The sequence below is a fragment of the Oryctolagus cuniculus genome, chromosome 11, assembly GCF_051225735.1.
Source record: "Oryctolagus cuniculus isolate XC-2025 breed Fujian yellow rabbit chromosome 11, ASM5122573v1, whole genome shotgun sequence".
NCBI lineage: Eukaryota > Metazoa > Chordata > Mammalia > Lagomorpha > Leporidae > Oryctolagus > Oryctolagus cuniculus.
In genome coordinates this window covers 74,520,102-74,537,520 of record NC_142877.1, presented here as the reverse complement: position 1 = coordinate 74,537,520, position 17,419 = coordinate 74,520,102, and the positions used below count along the sequence as shown (strand labels likewise).

At 43.4% G+C, this 17,419-nt stretch overlaps 1 protein-coding gene across 1 annotated transcript in view; it reads right to left on the bottom strand.

Moving 5' to 3' along the window:
• TPH2 (tryptophan hydroxylase 2) overlaps window positions 1–17,419 on the bottom strand; it is a 113,546-nt gene that overhangs the window by 72,883 nt on the left and 23,244 nt on the right. The window contains exon 6 of the mRNA XM_070052640.2: window positions 2,834–3,030. Within this exon, the coding sequence (XP_069908741.2) occupies window positions 2,834–3,030 (197 nt within the window). The remainder of the gene's footprint in view (window positions 1–2,833; window positions 3,031–17,419) is intronic.

The window sequence follows — 17,419 nt, the reverse complement described above, 5'->3', positions numbered from 1 at the left end:
GACCCCCACATTCCCTGAATTCTGGTAAAGGCCTAGATTTCAGATCCACCGCATGGCCTGAATTCTGCTGCAGGCGTGCTTGGCCAATTGCAAAGGTGAGCGGTTAAAGGTCATTTGACAGGGCGCTGAAGCACTAAGGAAATGCTGTGGGCTCCGGTAAACAGCAAGTGGGACGGTCACCCCAGTTAGTCATTAGTCCCCCTCAAGGTTCCTCGTTGTGATCGTCCTCTTAATCCCAGCTTCCAAGCAAACACATCTTTACTGTAAAGGCCAAAATTCCCCATTGTTCCCTGTTCTACTATGTCTAAACTCTTTCATCGTGAAATCCTGTTTTCAGAAAACTGCACTTTTTTTTTTATAATTAATCGAACACATCATGTTGATAACAAATACTTGGAGTAACCAGACACCTGGGCCTCTGCTTCTGCCTCCCCCTTTGGCAGGAGACAGTGTCCTCTGGTTTCCCCACATTAAAATTTCTAGTCTGAGTCTGCTTCCTTAACTACAGGATGCTGTTCCTTGTTCCTCTTTCAGGATAACCTGACACCCTGTGGCACTTGTCAATCAACTGTGTCTGTCTGTGGGGTGGTAAGAGGTCTGTAGTGTGAAAGAAATTATTGTCTTTTTCTCCCACTGTTGCAAATGACTTGCAATGGCCAAACTCCAGATTTGTACTTTTGTTTTTCTAATTGCTAAAATCATTCTCTTCCACCTGGCTTTACTGTAACCTTTGGAAAAGGAATAAATGTTGCCCCTTAAAAAAATAAATAAATAAAAGCCTTTGCTTTGGATGGCTCCCCACTGAATAGTAAAAATAAAAACATAGTTTCTAGTTTTTCCTGTTACAGTTAAGCCACTCTATCCCACAGGTGGAACATGAGTGTCAGCCGATAGACTTTTCTTTTAGTTTAATAGGTGTGAATTTTATTTTATGTAAATTAGAAAAAATACAAAACTATTATTTCAAGAACTTTGAATTTGTAGATACCACTTTTTACATTTCCTTTTTAAATAAATAGAGTATTTTTAAAGTGAGTCCATTGAAAGAAATAAGGACACAAACACACTTCCACTGGTTTCCATGTGCTAATGAGTGATGCCAACCAGGCTCCACTCCCAAGTCACAAAGGGCCATGGAAAACAACAAAAATAATAGTTAAGATGCTGCTAGGTTTAACATGTGTCAGGCACATTAGGGCTTTAAGGTCTATCAGTTCATTTCCCTCTCAATCACCTCGTGAAATGGATGACATCTAAGGAGTGAACCAGCAATGAAGGAACATCTATCTGTTTCTCTGCCTTTTAAATAAACTGAAAATTTAAAAATAATTTTTTAAAAGAAGGCAGGAGTCCCAGTCAGAGAAGGAGATACAACAATGAAGCAAGAGGTTGTGGATGCAAGGGAGACACCTGGAGCTGGGAGGTGCAGGGGATCCTGGAAGCTGGAAGCAGCAAGGCAACAGCAGCGCCACAAGGAACGTAGTCCTGCCCACCCCAGATCTTAGACTCCGAGCTCCAGAACTGTAGGACAGTAATTGGTGTTAAGTCACAAAATTAGCGGTGATTGGTTAGAACGGAAATAAGACACCAATACAAAGAGTGGTTAAGTACGGAGGTATGAATTCAAAGGGGCCCTTAGGGGCCAGCCTAGGGAGACAAAGTTTCACTGAACAAATTGGGCACCCAAGTCACAAAGTGAGTTCCAGGAAAGGAAGGAGGAAATGTGGCTTCTGCTTTTCGAACTGCTGTCCTTGGAAGGGGACAGAAGACAGAAAAGAGAAGAGAGCCCACGGACCCAAGCACAAGGAAGAGCAGAGAGAACAGGACCACGTGACACTGCCTCCACCCAACCCGTCACAAGAGCCCTCAGTGTTCCCAGCTATTGTTCCAGGAAGGCCAGAGAGTGACACCCAGAGACTGAAATGAGCATCCTCTATGAACCACTCTGTGCACCACGGTAACATCAACAATGAGTACAGTTCCTGGCACACAGTGTAGACTTAAACAGATGGATTGACTGATTGATAGATTTGCCCCCAGAGGAAAGACACTAACGTTCAACATTATCTGTGATATTTCTTCATCCAGTAAATAACTTTTTTTTTATTTTTTATTTTTTTGACAGGCAGAGTGGACAGTGAGAGAGAGAGAGAGACAGAGAGAAAGGTCTTCCTTTGCCGTTGGGTCACCCTCCAATGGCCGCCGCGGCCGGCGTGCTGTGGCTGGCGCACCTCACTGATCCGATGGCAGGAGCCAGGTGCTTCTCCTGGTCTCCCATGGGGTGCAGGGCCCAAGCACTTGGGCCATCCTCCACTGCACTCCCTGGCCACAGCAGAGAGCTGGCCTGGAAGAGGGGCAACCGGGACAGAATCCGGCGCCCCGACTGGGACTAGAACCCGGTGTGCCGGCGCCGCAAGGCAGAGGATTAGCCTAGTGAGCCGCGGCGCCGGCCTCCAGTAAATAACTGTTAACAACAAAAAACGTATAAAGCACCTTGGAGGCCACTGCTTACTCTGTAACCCAACAGAGGAGTTTCTGGATCAAGAGAAGCTCAAAGCTGAACTTGTAAATGTCCTCTGGGGCTCACCATTTATCACAACCGGCCAGAGGGGCCTCAGCAAGCCCGGAACTGGGTCAACCCTGGAACCCATCTCTGCTGCCCCAAAGTCCGGCTGTGCTTCCTGCAGGTGCCCACAGGTAACTACTGGTTCAATGCTCTTCTTTTTAATTCACTATTTTTCCTTTTTGGGAAGACAGGCCATGGCCACAATGTATGTCCTTGGAAGGCAAATGAGGTACCAGCTGGGAAGAGGCGGCCTGCGTGAAGCCTTACCTTTCAGAAACGTAGAGACGTCTTCAAGCTGAGGCACGTTGTCCTCCCGGTAGCCACAGTATTTACTCAGCAGAGGGAAGTTTTTCAAATACTCCCGGCAAGCATGAGTGGGGTAGAGTTTGGAGAGCTCTCGGAAGACAATGCCCCAAGTTCTGGTTTCTTCTTCAGTGTACTCCACCCTGGGAATGGGCTGACCACTAGGTAGGAGAGAAGAAATGCAAATGAATCCAGCTGGGGGTCATTGAGTTCACTGTGTTCTGTTCCTAACACCTATGGCGAGTCAGGTTCTCATAAAGTGGAACACCTGAGTATCTAAAAAGATCCTGCTGGGGCCGGCGCTGTGGTGTAGCGGGTAAAGCCATTGCCTGCAGTGCTGGCAACCCATATGGGCGCCAGCTGAAGCCACAGCTGCTCCACTTCTGATCCAGCTCTTGGGTCCCTGCACCCACGTGGGAGACCTGGAAGAATCTCCTGGCTTCGTATCGGTGTAGCTCCAGCCATTGCAGCCAATTGGGGAGTAAACCAGCAGATGGAAGATCTCTCTCTCTCTCTCTCTCTCTCTCTCTCTGGCTCTCCTCTCTCTGTGTGTAACTCTTTCAAATAAATAAATATATCTTTTAAAAAAATACCCTGTTCCGCATGATTTTTTTTTATTTGACAGATAGAGTTAGACAGTGAGAGAGAGAGAGACAGAGAGAAAGGTTTTCCTTCCATTGGTTCACTCTGCAAATGGCCACTATGGCTGGAGCTACACCAATCTGAAGCCAGGAGCCAGGTCTCCTCTTGGTCTCACATGCGGGTGCAGGGGCCCAAGCACTTGGGCCATTCTCCACTGCCCTCCTGGGCCACAGCAGAGAGCTGGACTGGAAGAGGAGCAACCGGGACTAGAACCTGGCATCCATATGGGATGCCAGTGCCGCAAGTGGAGGATTAACCAAGCGAGCCACAGCACTGGCCCCCGGCATGATTTTGTTTTAAAGAAGGAGGTGCCTTTCTCTGAAGGGAGGAGAGAACCTCCACTTTGACTATGACCTTGTCTAAACAAGATAAGAGTCGGAGAACTCAAGGGGCTTCCATAGCCTTGGAAACTCATGACTGGTGCATAGGGAGATTACTGATGCCATAAACAGGAGTGTCAATTTGTAAAGTCAACAACAGGAGTCACTGTGCACTTACTCCTCATGTAGGATCTCTGTCCTTAATGTGCTGTACATTGAGGCTTAATGCTATAACGAGTACTCAAACAGTATATTTCACTTTGTGTTTCTATGGGGGTGCAAACTGTTGAAATCTTTACTTAATGTATACTAAACTGATCTTCTGTTAAAAAAAAAAAAAGAAGAAATTATCAATTCCCAACTTGACTCTCACTGGGATTAAACATGACAATAGGTCTGATCTGATTTCATCATCATTTAAAAAATCATCTATTATTTTTCACTTTATGTTTCTGTGTGGGAGTAAACTGTTGAAACCTTTACTTAATGTATGCTAAACTGATCTTCTGTATATAAAGAGAATTGAAAATGAATTCTCATGTGAATGGAAGGGGAGAGGGAATGGGAAAGGGGAGGGTTGCGGGTGGGAGGGACGTTATGGGGGGAAGCCATTGTAATCCATAAGTCGTACTTTGGAAATTTATATTCATTAAATAAAAGTTTAAAAAAAAAAAGCCAATGCTAACCTGTGTGTATGTGTGTGTGTGTGTGTGTGTATTTGGACTTACACATACCTTTTTTATTAAGGTCCATTTTCATATAGTCTTATAGAACTTTGATAAGATTAATGTTCCTTAAGTAACAAGAGTTCTGGGTTCAAAGAGAATGAGTCAGGTGCAAAACTGATCCAAGAGCCTTTTCTGCAATTGTCTAACACTAGTAATAAATGAACATTGTCTCTTGAAAATAAAATTGCTGAGGCCACAGAATCAGCCCTAAAGGCACTCGGATCTGGCTGAAAAGCCCATGAGAGTATTTCAGGCATGGAAAGCCAAGACACTCTGGCAAAAAGATCTCTGTGAGTGAGATCCCAGTGGAAAGAACAGGTCTTCAAAGAGGGAGGTGCCTTTCTCTGAAGGGAGGAGAGAACCTCCACTTTGACTATGACCTTGTCTAAACAAGATAAGAGTCGGAGAACTCAAGGGGCTTCCATAGCCTTGGAAACTCATGACTGGTGCATAGGGAGATTACTGATGCCATAAACAGGAGTGTCAATTTGTAAAGTCAACAACAGGAGTCACTGTGCACTTACTCCTCATGTAGGATCTCTGTCCTTAATGTGCTGTACATTGAGGCTTAATGCTATAACGAGTACTCAAACAGTATATTTCACTTTGTGTTTCTATGGGGGTGCAAACGATTGAAATCTTTACTTAATGTACACTAAACTGATCTTCTGTTAAAAAAAAAAAAAAAAGAAAAGAAACTATCAATTCCCAACTTGACTCTCACTGGGATTAAACATGACAATAGGTCTGATCTGATTTCATCATCATTTAAAAAAAATCATCTATTATTTTTCACTTTATGTTTCTGTGTGGGAACAAACTGTTGAAATCCTTACTTAAGGTATACTAAGCTGATCTTCTGTATACTAAGATAATGGAAAATGAATCTTGATGTGAATGGAAGGGGAGAGGGAGTGGGAAAGGGGAGGGTGGTGGGTGGGAGGGACGGTATGGGGGGGAAAGCCATTGTAACCCATGAGACGTACTTTGGAAATTTATATTCATTAAATAAAAGATAAAAAAAAAAAAAATTGCTGAGGCCAGCATTTTGACACATCAGGTTAAGCTGCTGCCTATGACTCCAGCATCCCATCCTGGAGTATTGATTCAAGTCCTGGCTGCTTCAGTTCCAGTCCAGCTCCCTGCTAATGTGCCTGGGAACCAACAAAAGATGGCCCAAGTACTTGGACCTCTGCAACCCATGTGGGAGACCCTGATGGAGTTCCAGGTTCTTGGCTTCAGCCTGGCCCAGCCCTGGTCATTGTGACCATTTGGGAAGTAAACCAGCAAATTGAAAATTTGTCTCCCCCGACCCCCAACTATCACTCTGCTGGTCAAATATATATATATATATATTTCATATACATATATACATACATAAATATATAATTGAAATTATACATAAAAATAAATGTGTAGTTTCAAAAAGAAAATTGCCTTGCCCAAACTCAGCCCAACCTCTGAGTGTCATTCTGAGATCATTTGAGATTATTTGTTCACTACCCAACACGTCTGGGAAACACTAAAAGACTATGGTGAATTTAAAGTGAGAGTTTCGCAAGCCACAAAATAAGGAGCATTAATGCAGGTCAAGCTGAAAGGTACATACATTAAGCCCTCCCAGTGTAGGACAGGGGTCAGCAAACTTCTTCTGTATAGGACTATAAAGGAAATATTTTATGCCTGTGGGTCATATGGCCTCTTTTACAACTGTTCAGGTCTGCCACTCTGTCTCAAAAACATCCGTAGACAATATGTAAACAAATAGAGCTATGTTATGTTCTAATAAAACTCTTGGTTTGACCCACAAGTAGTAGTGTGCTGATGACTTTTTGGAAATATTGAGAAATTATCCTGGACTGAAGTAGTCAGGGGGAGCTTCCTGAAAGAGGCACAACTTGAGCAGAGACTAGTTGGCCAGGCATGATCTGCAGGTTCCCTGATGAAAAGATGAGAAACAAATGCACCCAGCAGCCAAGAGCAAGGAATGTAGCTCGCGCTGCAGTGGGTCCTGTAGAAGAGGAGTAAGGACATGTGCTTTTACAGACTACAGCTTGAGGAACCAGAATCTGCATGTAGCCTCTGACTGAGAAAGTGAATTAGAACTTGAGAAAAACCTCTCACAACATGCTCAGCTGCCACCACAGCATGCCCCCCCTGTCCATCCTGGCCACTGGTCAGAAATTCTGTCCCCACACTCAGCAAACACATGTGCACAACATTGGGAAGTCCAATCACACACATAAAACTAGACGTTCTTTTTCCTGCCAGCTACTAATTCAGCCTGTAATAGGCAGTCACCCCAGGAGCCCCTGTACAGACAGCTGTAGCCACTCAGGTGCCTGCAGCTGTAGGGTGCCTGCAGCATGCCTGCAAGGAGCCCGTTCCATTCTGGAGCAGAGGCAGTGAGGAGGGGAAAGGTCTCAAGCAGACCCCTGCTCTTCTCTATATATGTTCAGAGTGTTCTTGCCAAAATACTTCCTGTTCATAAAATGCAGTCCAAATGTGCTTCCTACTGCCCCCAAATTGGTTTTATTTATTTATTTTTTTTTTTGACAGGCAGAGTTAGTGAGAGAGACAGAGAGAAAGGTCTTCCTTCAGTTGGTTCACCCCCAACAAATGGTCGCTACGGCCAGCGCATTGTGCCAATCCAAAGCCAGTAGCCAGGTGCTTCTTCCTGGTCTCCCATGCAGGTGCAGGGTCCAGGGACTTGGGCCATCCTCTGCTGCCTTCCTGGGCCACAGCAGAGCTGGCCTGGAAGAGGAGCAACCGGGACAGAATCCGGTGCCCCAACCAGAACTAGAACCCAGGGTGCTGGCGCCGCAGGCAGAGGATTAGCCTAGTGAGCCGCGGTGCCATCACCAAATTGGGTCTTAAATATTATTTATTTATTTTATGTATTTGAAAGGCAAAACTCCAGAGAGGGGGAGAGAGTCAGAGAGAGAGAAAAAGAAAGGGAGAGGGGGAGGGATAGAGGTAGGGAGAGAGGGAGAGGGAGGACAGGAGAGAGGGGGAAGGGTGGGAGGGAGGTATCAGCTAGAAAGAGAGGGAGAGGGGGAAGGAGGGAAGGAGAGACAGATTGAGAGAGAGAGAGAAGGATCTTCCATTCTCTGGTTATTCCACAAACATTTCCAAAAGCCAAGACTGGGCCATACCAAAGCCAGGATCCCAGAACTCAATTCAGATCTCCAATGTAGGGGGCAGGTACCCAAGTACTTGAGCCATCACCTACTGCCTCCCAGAGTATGCATTGCCCGGAAGCAGGATCAGAAGAAGATGTGGGACTCAAACCCAGACACTTTGATATGGGATGTAGGCATCCCAAGCAGTGGCTTAATCTTTGACACCACAACACCTGCCCCCAAGCTGTCTTCATTTTAAAAAAATATCTACAGTACCTGAGAGGTGAGGGAATTATGCATATTGAAGAGAATCAGAAATTAACATTTGCTTTCTCTAAATATCAAGACTAACGCTTATATAAACAAAATTAGAGCCAGATTAGCCTTGTTTAAATTTGGCTGTTGATAGCAAATAATAAATTACAAACTGGCAAATATTTGCTGGCAAGATCAAGGATGCTAATATTTAGTATCTTTGATGAATTTAGAATGAAAACTTAATAAGGAAAGATAAAAATAGGAAGAATGTAAGGACATAAGTATACAAATGGTCTGCCTCTGGTTCCAGAAAATTCAACTAAATCAATTTAAGTAAGCCAATAAAGTTAATAAGGGCTGTGCATGATCAGAAGATGGGAGAGTGATGAGGCTGAAGTAATAAATGAAATATTGAAAAGCCATTTGAACACAATCATTAGGGCAAACTTCTCCCTTCAATATTGGTGTGCAAACATGCAGCCTTTCACAGGTGTGCTGGACAGAGAAGGTGCAGAAAGAAAACAAGTGTAACATAGGGAAGGAGGAAAGAGGTACACAAACATGTTACTTCATAATGAGCTTCCAGCTTTGCGATCCTGGCACTAGGGATGCATGGCCTCATATATTCTCGTCTGTTTCTGCTTGTCTGCCCTGCCTGGGTACCTAACTGACCTACTCTGAGTTAATGACTGGTGCAGTGTATGGTTACATCAAGATACTTCTCACATCTCTCTAACACCCTACCCCAGGGTATATCTTTAAGGTAAACATTTTAAAATCAGCTTTATATATAAACGCCAATTTTTCTACTCCATTTCTATTAGAATATTTAAAATACAGAAAAGTAAGAAACTCCCCCTATTTTTATGTAGTTAATACAGGCATATATAATAGCTAATATTTGAGAGCTTCCTCAAATATTTCTGTCCCAGAAAACCACACATAGCACTAGGCAGAGACCACCATTCCTGCAGAGAATACCCTCTCAGAAACATTGCCCATCAATGATGCTCTCTCTTCCCTACCACCAGCTCTGCTGTTCAAATAAACAACGCTTTTTAAAAAAGAGAAAAATCTCCTGTCCAATCATGTCAACATGATCCTAGCATGTATTTGTAGATCACAAAGAGTACTTTCATATTTATTTACACATCTAACCATCTCAGTAAGACTATGCAGTAGTGCTGGGTTCCCCAACAGAATAAACATGCACTTGGGGCACCGGGAATGTAGGAGAACCAACATATTTTTAAAGACTTTGAAATTTGACATTTGGAAAGATCAAAGTTGAAGTTATTAACGTTTTATAGACTAGTGTCATGGGAAAAATGAGAATGTGATGCATTTCTTCATTTTTCATATTGATGGGTAGGGTTTTATTTTATAAATTGCATATGAGAAGGGTGCCAGAAATATGTCTTAATTAGGGCCTAGGATGTATACTAGCATACCACTGTGGATTATGTTACATATGTAACAGGAGTCATATTTCAATATCCTAAACCCTGCTCTGGTCCAAAAGTAAAGCCACTGAAATACTCCACATTCCAGGGAAAGCTCCCACCAGCTGGAGCCAACCATTCCCTTACAGATTGTGTTAGGAGCAGCAGAAGCAACCTCCTTCTGGCGATCCTGTTGGCTTTGGGTTTCCTGACCCTTCCTGATTAGGCAAAGCTCCTTTTTCCTGGGTCTGACCTAGGGAAGAACCCAGCTACCTTCTCTGGTCTTCCCCAGTACCACTGAAAGGCAGAAGAAATAATGAAGAGCAAAGAGGGGACCATCTACCTAAAACACAGACCTTGGCCACCCTTCCCTTCCCACAAGATAACTGATTTGTTGGCACCCTGTCATTACCATGTCCCCTCACCGTCCTACCCTTGCAAGCCCCAAGCCTTGATGCTCCAATTTTCCAAATTCTTCCTTTTCCTCAAAGGCAGAGAATGACTCTTAAAGTACAGGAAGCAGATTCCTATTGTGGGGGCCAGTGCTGTGGCACAGTAGTTTAATGCCCTGGCCTGAAGCGCCGGCATCCTATATGGGAGCCGGTTCGAGGCCCATCTGCTCCACTTCCAATCCAGCTCTCTGCTATGGCCTGGGAAAGCAGTGGAAGATGGCCCAAGTGCTTGGGCCCCTGTAGCCACGTGGGAGACCTGGAAGAAACTCCTGGCTCCTGGCTTCAGATCGGTGCAGCTCCGGCCGTTGTGGCCAGTTGGGGAGTGAACCGTCAGATGGAAGACCTCTCTCCCTCTCTCTCTGCCTCTCTTATCTCTGTGTAACTCGGACTTTCAAATAAATAAATAAGATTTTTTTTTAAAAGATTCCTACTGTGCATACTTCTGTCCCCTTGTCTCTCTCTGCCATCTCAGGTTAGCAAGAGCCATGGTGTCACCATGCTTAGCCCCCTCTGTTGCTGTTTCCCTTTGTTCAGTGGACAGACCTCCCAAGGCAAAAACTACCTTCTGACCTGGCTTGGGGCTGGGTTTCCCGCTCTTGTTTTAGGCTCCCAGACGAGGGAGGGTGAACACTGACTCATATGCATCTTGCTCATCATAAGAGCCAGGCCAAGCTTGTGGGGACCTGGGTCATGCAGGATGGGATCTGTGGCCAAAGGACAGCTGAGGAGCTGCAGGCATGGGTCCTGCCTCCACCACCTACGTCTCCCTTCCCCATCTTGCCTTTATAGTCACAGCAAACTCTTAGTGTCTGGCAAAGGGCGTACCCAGTTCTTTCCCTGTTGGCTTTGCTGTTCCCCAGCCTTTTTGTGTTTTTATAACTGTCACCAGTTTAGCCACTGTTTAAATTGTATATATTGTCCTGAGGCATTGCCCTGTCCCTTCAGTGAGCCATGCCTGCCCTTGTGTTCTAGGGAGAAGCTGCTGTCACAACTAGCCTTCTGTCTCTGGAATTGTTTGCTTCAAGTAATGAGTTAAAATTGAAAAAAAAAGAAAAAGAAAAGAAAGAAGCACTGCCCATCAGTGATGCTCTGACAATCATGTAAACTGAACTTGGTCCACCCACCCTCCTCTCAGCCTGATAATCCGGAGGAATGAGGTCCCACAAGAGGGGAGAAAAGAAGGTGTCTCAGAACAAGAGCAACCCTCCTACCTCACTCCCACCCCACCCTCAAAAACAGCCCCATTCAGGAAAAATTACTATGGGGAGAACACACTTTGAATCAAGTTTGAGATTAATCTTTTTTAAAATGAACAAGACCTGGTCTTAAATATGCAAGTGAGATTATACTAATAATTGAGAGAGACAGGAAATTAGACGTTGCTAAGGAACTTCCTTCCCAGCAGGAAAGCAAGTTTCAGCACAACACAGCTAAAAGCACTGATGGGGAACAGTAAGACCATTTTGTGTTGGTATAAACCCCTACTCGATGGTACTCTTCAATAAACTAAATGTGTGTAAATATTCAATTGGATATCTAGGGACTCTCGTCCACGTACGTAGAATTAGTTGGGATTCTGGAATTCTCAACCACCACCAAAATTATTATTCACAGATTCCTAATTCACTGGAGAAAACCAGATGTGGCTGGGGACAGTTTCCATTCACTGCAGATTCTGCCCTTTTCTGACAAAGCACAGCAAAGAAAGCCTTATCAGCGCTGATAGGGAGCCCTGTTCAGTGAGGACAGTGCTGAGAAGGGCTGAAATGGTCACCATGGGGATTCAGGATTGACAATGGAAAAGAGTCCCTGGTGGATTACATTACTCACAAAGTACTAAGAATTTCTTTGGACACACTGAAAGCTGTGGGAGGCATCTTTCTGTCTGTATGGCTAAATCCCACTCCTCCAAGAGACAAGGGCATGATTCTGAAAACTCTCTTGTCCCTACAGAGAATACAGAGTAGAAGGCGCATCCACAAATCTAATTGGGGGCAGGGACAGACAGTGAGTCTGTGCAAGTCCTGAGCTTGTTAGAGCAAAGCTGTTTCACAAACACATTTTTGATACAAAAATCCAGGGATACACATCCTGCTGAGACTGAAATTGTGGGAGTTCTTTCTATAGGCAGACGAATACGCACGATGCTGTCACTTTTTAACTATTTGTTTGATATTCTGCTGCAGTAGATTCAACAGAAAACTATTTTTCTTATTTTTTTTCTATTTAGTGAATTAGAAAATACTTGTTTGTGGTGGTACAACTTGGCTACCTCCTGGAGTCCCTGCTGCTAGAATTGCGAAGATGAGATGCAGTTTCTGTGCCTGGGTTATCTTTAGAGGAACTCCAGTGTGAGGAATAAATCCACTTAATCAGTGGAGGAAGATGTGACAGGCTGCAATTGACAGCATTTACATCAAGACAGGAAGACCAGCTGAAACACAACACTGATTGTATTCTTTGAAAACAGTTGGACTTTCTCAGTAGCAAGAACCAAACAGAGCGTAAGGCAAACAGGGGATGGGTGACTCTGATAGAAAGTTAAAAGTGAACACATTTTCCATTTTAGTGATCAGCAGGATTTGGACAGGATATTCGGAGAAAGATTATGGGACGATCAAAGCTAGTGGTGTCGATCGTTGTTCCTTCTTGCCTTGAGGGACCCGTTTTCTGTGCCCCTCAATGAGCATAGCCTGAATTCTGCATAATATCCACAGAGTTATTTGTAACTGTCTCCTTTTCTTCAAAGCCAAGAAAGCATATAAGAATATAGAAAACTGATATTGTCATTATTCTAACGTTATTCTAATAAGCTTTATTTTGATCAACTATGATTTTTTTTAAAAATTACCATTCACAAAATTTACTATTAATTGTTACCAAGCATGTGTTACCCTTCTCACAACTGAGGTGATGTACTAGCGTATCAGAGTTTCAATACTGATAACTCCCACTTCTAATTAGTGACCATAAGGTCACCTAGTACTTGGCTTGTGAGATAACGCCTCTTGAATGCAGGTGTCTTCAGAGAACAGAGTGCTCAACAAGATCACTGTGCCTCTGACATCTGAGAAAATTTGGCCAAAAAAAAAGAAATATTCTGAGATTAAGGTTTAACCCAAAAGCAAATATCACTTTTTCACCAATTTTCAAGACTCTATAAGCAAAGTCTGTGACCCATACATATGATAAAAATTATACTTCCAAATTCAGACCACAAAGGATACTCCATAAGTTTATGATAAAATATCATTATTACCCAAGGATAAAAACAAGAGGTAAATATGACTCTGCTAAACTCATCCTTCCATTAAAATTTGCCCTTTTTGAAGGCATGAATTTTTGTCTGTTTTGTTCATTCTTCTATCTCTACCACCCAGAATGGAACCTGGAATAATGGTGTTCAACAAATAATACTTATTGAATGTACAAATCAACTAATCAATCTAAAATAGGCCATAAATTTAATTTTTGAGAAAAAGTATGGTGGGGATCAGAAAGTCTGACAGTTATGTCTTTGTCTTACCTCATCCTTGCCTCACACAGAGAAATTGCTAAGAGAAAAGATACTCCAGGTACATGGAATTTTAATAAATTTTCCAATAGCTTCCAATGATCCCTATGTATTACTTACTTTACAAGTAAAACTTTCTATTTTCTAATTTTGTCACCTCAGTTTTCCTGGCCCCCGTCCCATCATCCTCACCCAGTCACGTTTGCAGCCAAATGTTTCTACCAGGAAAAAAAAAAAAAAAAAGAAGCATGTATAAGTCCAAAGGGACATGGAAGTCCAAACTTAATACAAAAATGTTCCCTTGGCTAGACATTCTAATGATCTTTCAAAGATAGTTCAAGGCCACAAGGCACAATGGCTCAATATTTTTCCCAAAAGAAAACTCAAATCAAGGTAGGAGCTGAACAACCTCCTGAGTTGTATCAAGATTCCAAAACATCCAAGTCCTCTGATGTGATGCGGCTGGACGGGGTCTCAGGTGGCCAGGGGATCAGGCCGGTGGCCACTGAGCCACACCAGAGAGTAACACAAAGGCACAAATGCATTTTCAGTGAGTCCCCTAGGCCAGTCAGCAAGGTGCATTTGTGATCACATATTTTATTTGCTTTTGCAAATGAGTTTTGCGCACATGAATTTTTGTAAATGAGTCTATGGGCCCTAAGGAACTTTCAGACGGTAGCAAACAAAACCGTTAGTGTTTTGTTCACATTGTTAATACTGGTGCTGCCTTTACAAGAGACGTAATGAAAACAAACTACTGCACCTAAGGAGCCTCAGGCAGAGTGAAGATTTAACTCCTGGAAATTATTTGCTTTTATTTGTCTTGTGCACCACAGGATAGGGCTTCTCACCACTTTCTCACCTTACAGGAAGCACTCTCCACATCTCAGAGAAGTGATTTTCATCTGCAAAAACTGCCATGAAATTGACTGTCAACATCAACAATCGATCTAACATCCATCATTAGGTGCATGTTCAACATACACAGGACGTTGAGCTCAAAGGTCTCACTAGAGCAAAGAGCTAGAAGTCTCTGCCACCAAAGGCATCCAACGATCTCCAGCCACCAGGCTGAAGAGACCCAGAGCTAGACTCTAATGGCTTTAAACTGATAACTCTTGCAGCTTGACAAACGGAGAGTAAATGCTGCTAACCACCTTTCTCAGTGGTGGATAAGGAAACATGGTTAGCCTACAGCTCACGGTCCTACGCCAATTTTTTTTTTTTTACAGGCAGAGTGGACAGTGAGAGAGAGAGACAGAGAGAAAGGTCTTCCTTTCGCCGTTGGTTCACCCTCCAATGGCCGCTGCGGCCGGCGCACTGCCAGGGTGCTTCTCCTGGTCTCCCAAGGGGTGCATGGCCCAAGCACTTGGGCCATCCTCCACTGTACTCCATGGCCACAGCAGTGAGCTGGCCTGGAAGAGGGGCAACCAGGACAGAATCCGGTGCCCCGACCGGGACTAGAATCCGGTGTGCTGGCGCCGCTAGGTGGAGGATTAGCCTATTGAGCCGCGGCGCTGGCCCTTATGTCAATTTGATAGTAACATTCTTTCACTCACCCATCCACTTAATTGTGACAACACTAATAATATAATGTCACATTACATGGCTCATTTTATTTGATGATTAAATAACTGTTAATATCCCTGTCTCATTGTTGAGGAGACAGGCTTACAGTCATCTGTCCAAGATCAGCAGAAAAAGCGATATGGTAGGAACTCAGACCTACAAAGCTGACTCTAGAGACCCCACTCTTAGCCCGTATACCCCAGTGCAAGGAATGGAGTGTGCACCTGGCCTTGGGGTTTGGTCTCTGTTTCCTCAGTGGAAGCAGAAGGACACAAGATTATTTCACAAAATTGAGCGGAGCCAAGGAGGTGTGCGCGGTAAAGCACCTGGTGCAGAGTCTGGCGCCTAGTAAGGACTCAGTCCAGTTGATGCCCTTTCTCCAGGTATAAAAAATGGATAAAATTTCATCACTTCCCTGCAGGGTTGGGAATAGGTCTGAAGATGACAAAACCGCACTGCTCCATACAAACCCATTCAACTACCACACAGGACTTGTAGCAGTAATTTGAATGCTTCATGTTTGTGGAAATCATTTTAAAGTAAAAATACCCATACCTCTTGTTCCCATGAAACAATTAGAAGTTGGTGCAAATACTGTCATTGTCAGTAAGAGTTACGGGCTTTGCTGTGTGAGTGTTTTCCACAGCTGGGAGCCATGCTATAAACAGACACTATCCTACTGAGACATTCATACACACCTAAAAACCAAGTCGAAAAAATAAAAAGGAGAAATCTTTTCCAAATCAATTTCTCCTTTTGTCTTTCTTTATACCTCTCAGGTTCCCTTCCTTTTCTCAATTGAGCTGAACTTCAAGTAGAAACATTTGGCATGAAAATGATTCTCCTATAAAGCCTGAAGTCTTTTAAATACTTATAACAACTGCGCATTTAAATATGCTGAGAATTCTGTAATGAACAAAAAAACTTTTTAAAAACCCAAGTCATTTAATTTCATTGCTCTTGTTTTCAGCTTGCATGTGATACCACCTATGACCAATGGAAATGGCTACACAGATTATTTTTAAAAAGAGAGAGAGAAAAGGTGTGCCCTTTAGGGCAGAGAAATACACTTAGATTCTCATGAGAGACACTTAAAATACCTAATGTGACCTTGCTCAGGAATGTGTCTAGTCATCTGGGAAATGACCCCAGCACTACAAATATTTGGTTTTGTTCTACTTTTCAATTTACCGCTCCATTTCAGAGAAATTAAAGCATCAACAACTGGTGTTTATGCAGGAGTCACAAAGTACCCAAACAGCCACATATATCTCACTTTCATTCAAAACCTGGGAAAGCAAATCAATGGAGGATAATGGAATGGGATAAAATTAGCTCAATCGGGGAGAAAACATATTTGCCTTCTAAGTTCCCTCTTCTCAAAAAGGCAGGGAAGGGGAAAAAGTGAAAGCAGGGTTCCACATCTCAGTAGAGCCCACCATTCATCAAGATGACTGTCAATGAAACTGAGGGAGAAAACGTCATTATGGATAAAACTTTCGACCCCACTCAAGCTTTTTCCCTGTTAAAAAAGCGCAATCTTCCCTTCCATTCTTTCTCTGCCTTCTATTTGTTATGTTTCCAATTAAGATTCACCTATTTAAAACGAGGCAATGTAGCACTCAGGCCTCCTCTTAGCAACATATTCCTTCAAGCTGCATTCTGAAACCAAGAAGGACCCATAAATCATGCCTCTTCTCGCATGAAACGAGAAGTGCTAAGGTCAACTGAAATTCATGGAAAGGTGGAGAGGTGGAGCCACCCCAGTTATTTTTTTGCAAGTTGCAATAATTGCAAATGCCTCTTAGGAAAAACTCAGCATCAGTAACTCTCCAGCTCAAACACAACACAAAGCTAAATTGTCACAGTTCCCTGTAAGCTGGGGAAAGCCCACTATGCACAGCACTGAACGTGGGAGATGAGAGGCCAAGGCCTTTTCTCGAGGTCTAGAGGCCACTCTTGTTTGCCTCTGACCATACTTTCTTTTTCTTGAAGATTATAGCCGGCCCCTGATGAGTCATCTACTGAAAGAGAAAACTTGAGAGGAACTCCTGAGAAGCAAGATGCTGGCTTGGAAATGCAATATATTCATTCCAAAGCACACCCATTCCACATTTATGTGTCCACTCAAACACCTGAAAACGCATAGCATTTTACTGAATCTCAGTCCCCTAAGGCTTTGCTTTCACATCCTTCAGTATTTGGCAAGTGTGAGTGGGAAAAAGAGAGTGGCAAAAAAAAAAAAAATGCCCTTTTTTGCTTTGATGGGGAGAGGAGGTTAGACTCAGCATCACTTCCCGTTGATAAAGAAAACTCTGATGGAGGAATGGAATGTTCACAAACTCATCCAAATTGAGTGTGCCTGCTGGGCTGGTGATTGCACTTTCAAATATGCTAGTCCCCATTTGGGGCTGTTTTGTTTGTTTTAGGATCTCTGTTTCGCTGTGTACTTACACTCAGAGCAAATGAATCACAAAGGGTGCACTTTTATAAATCAAAAACT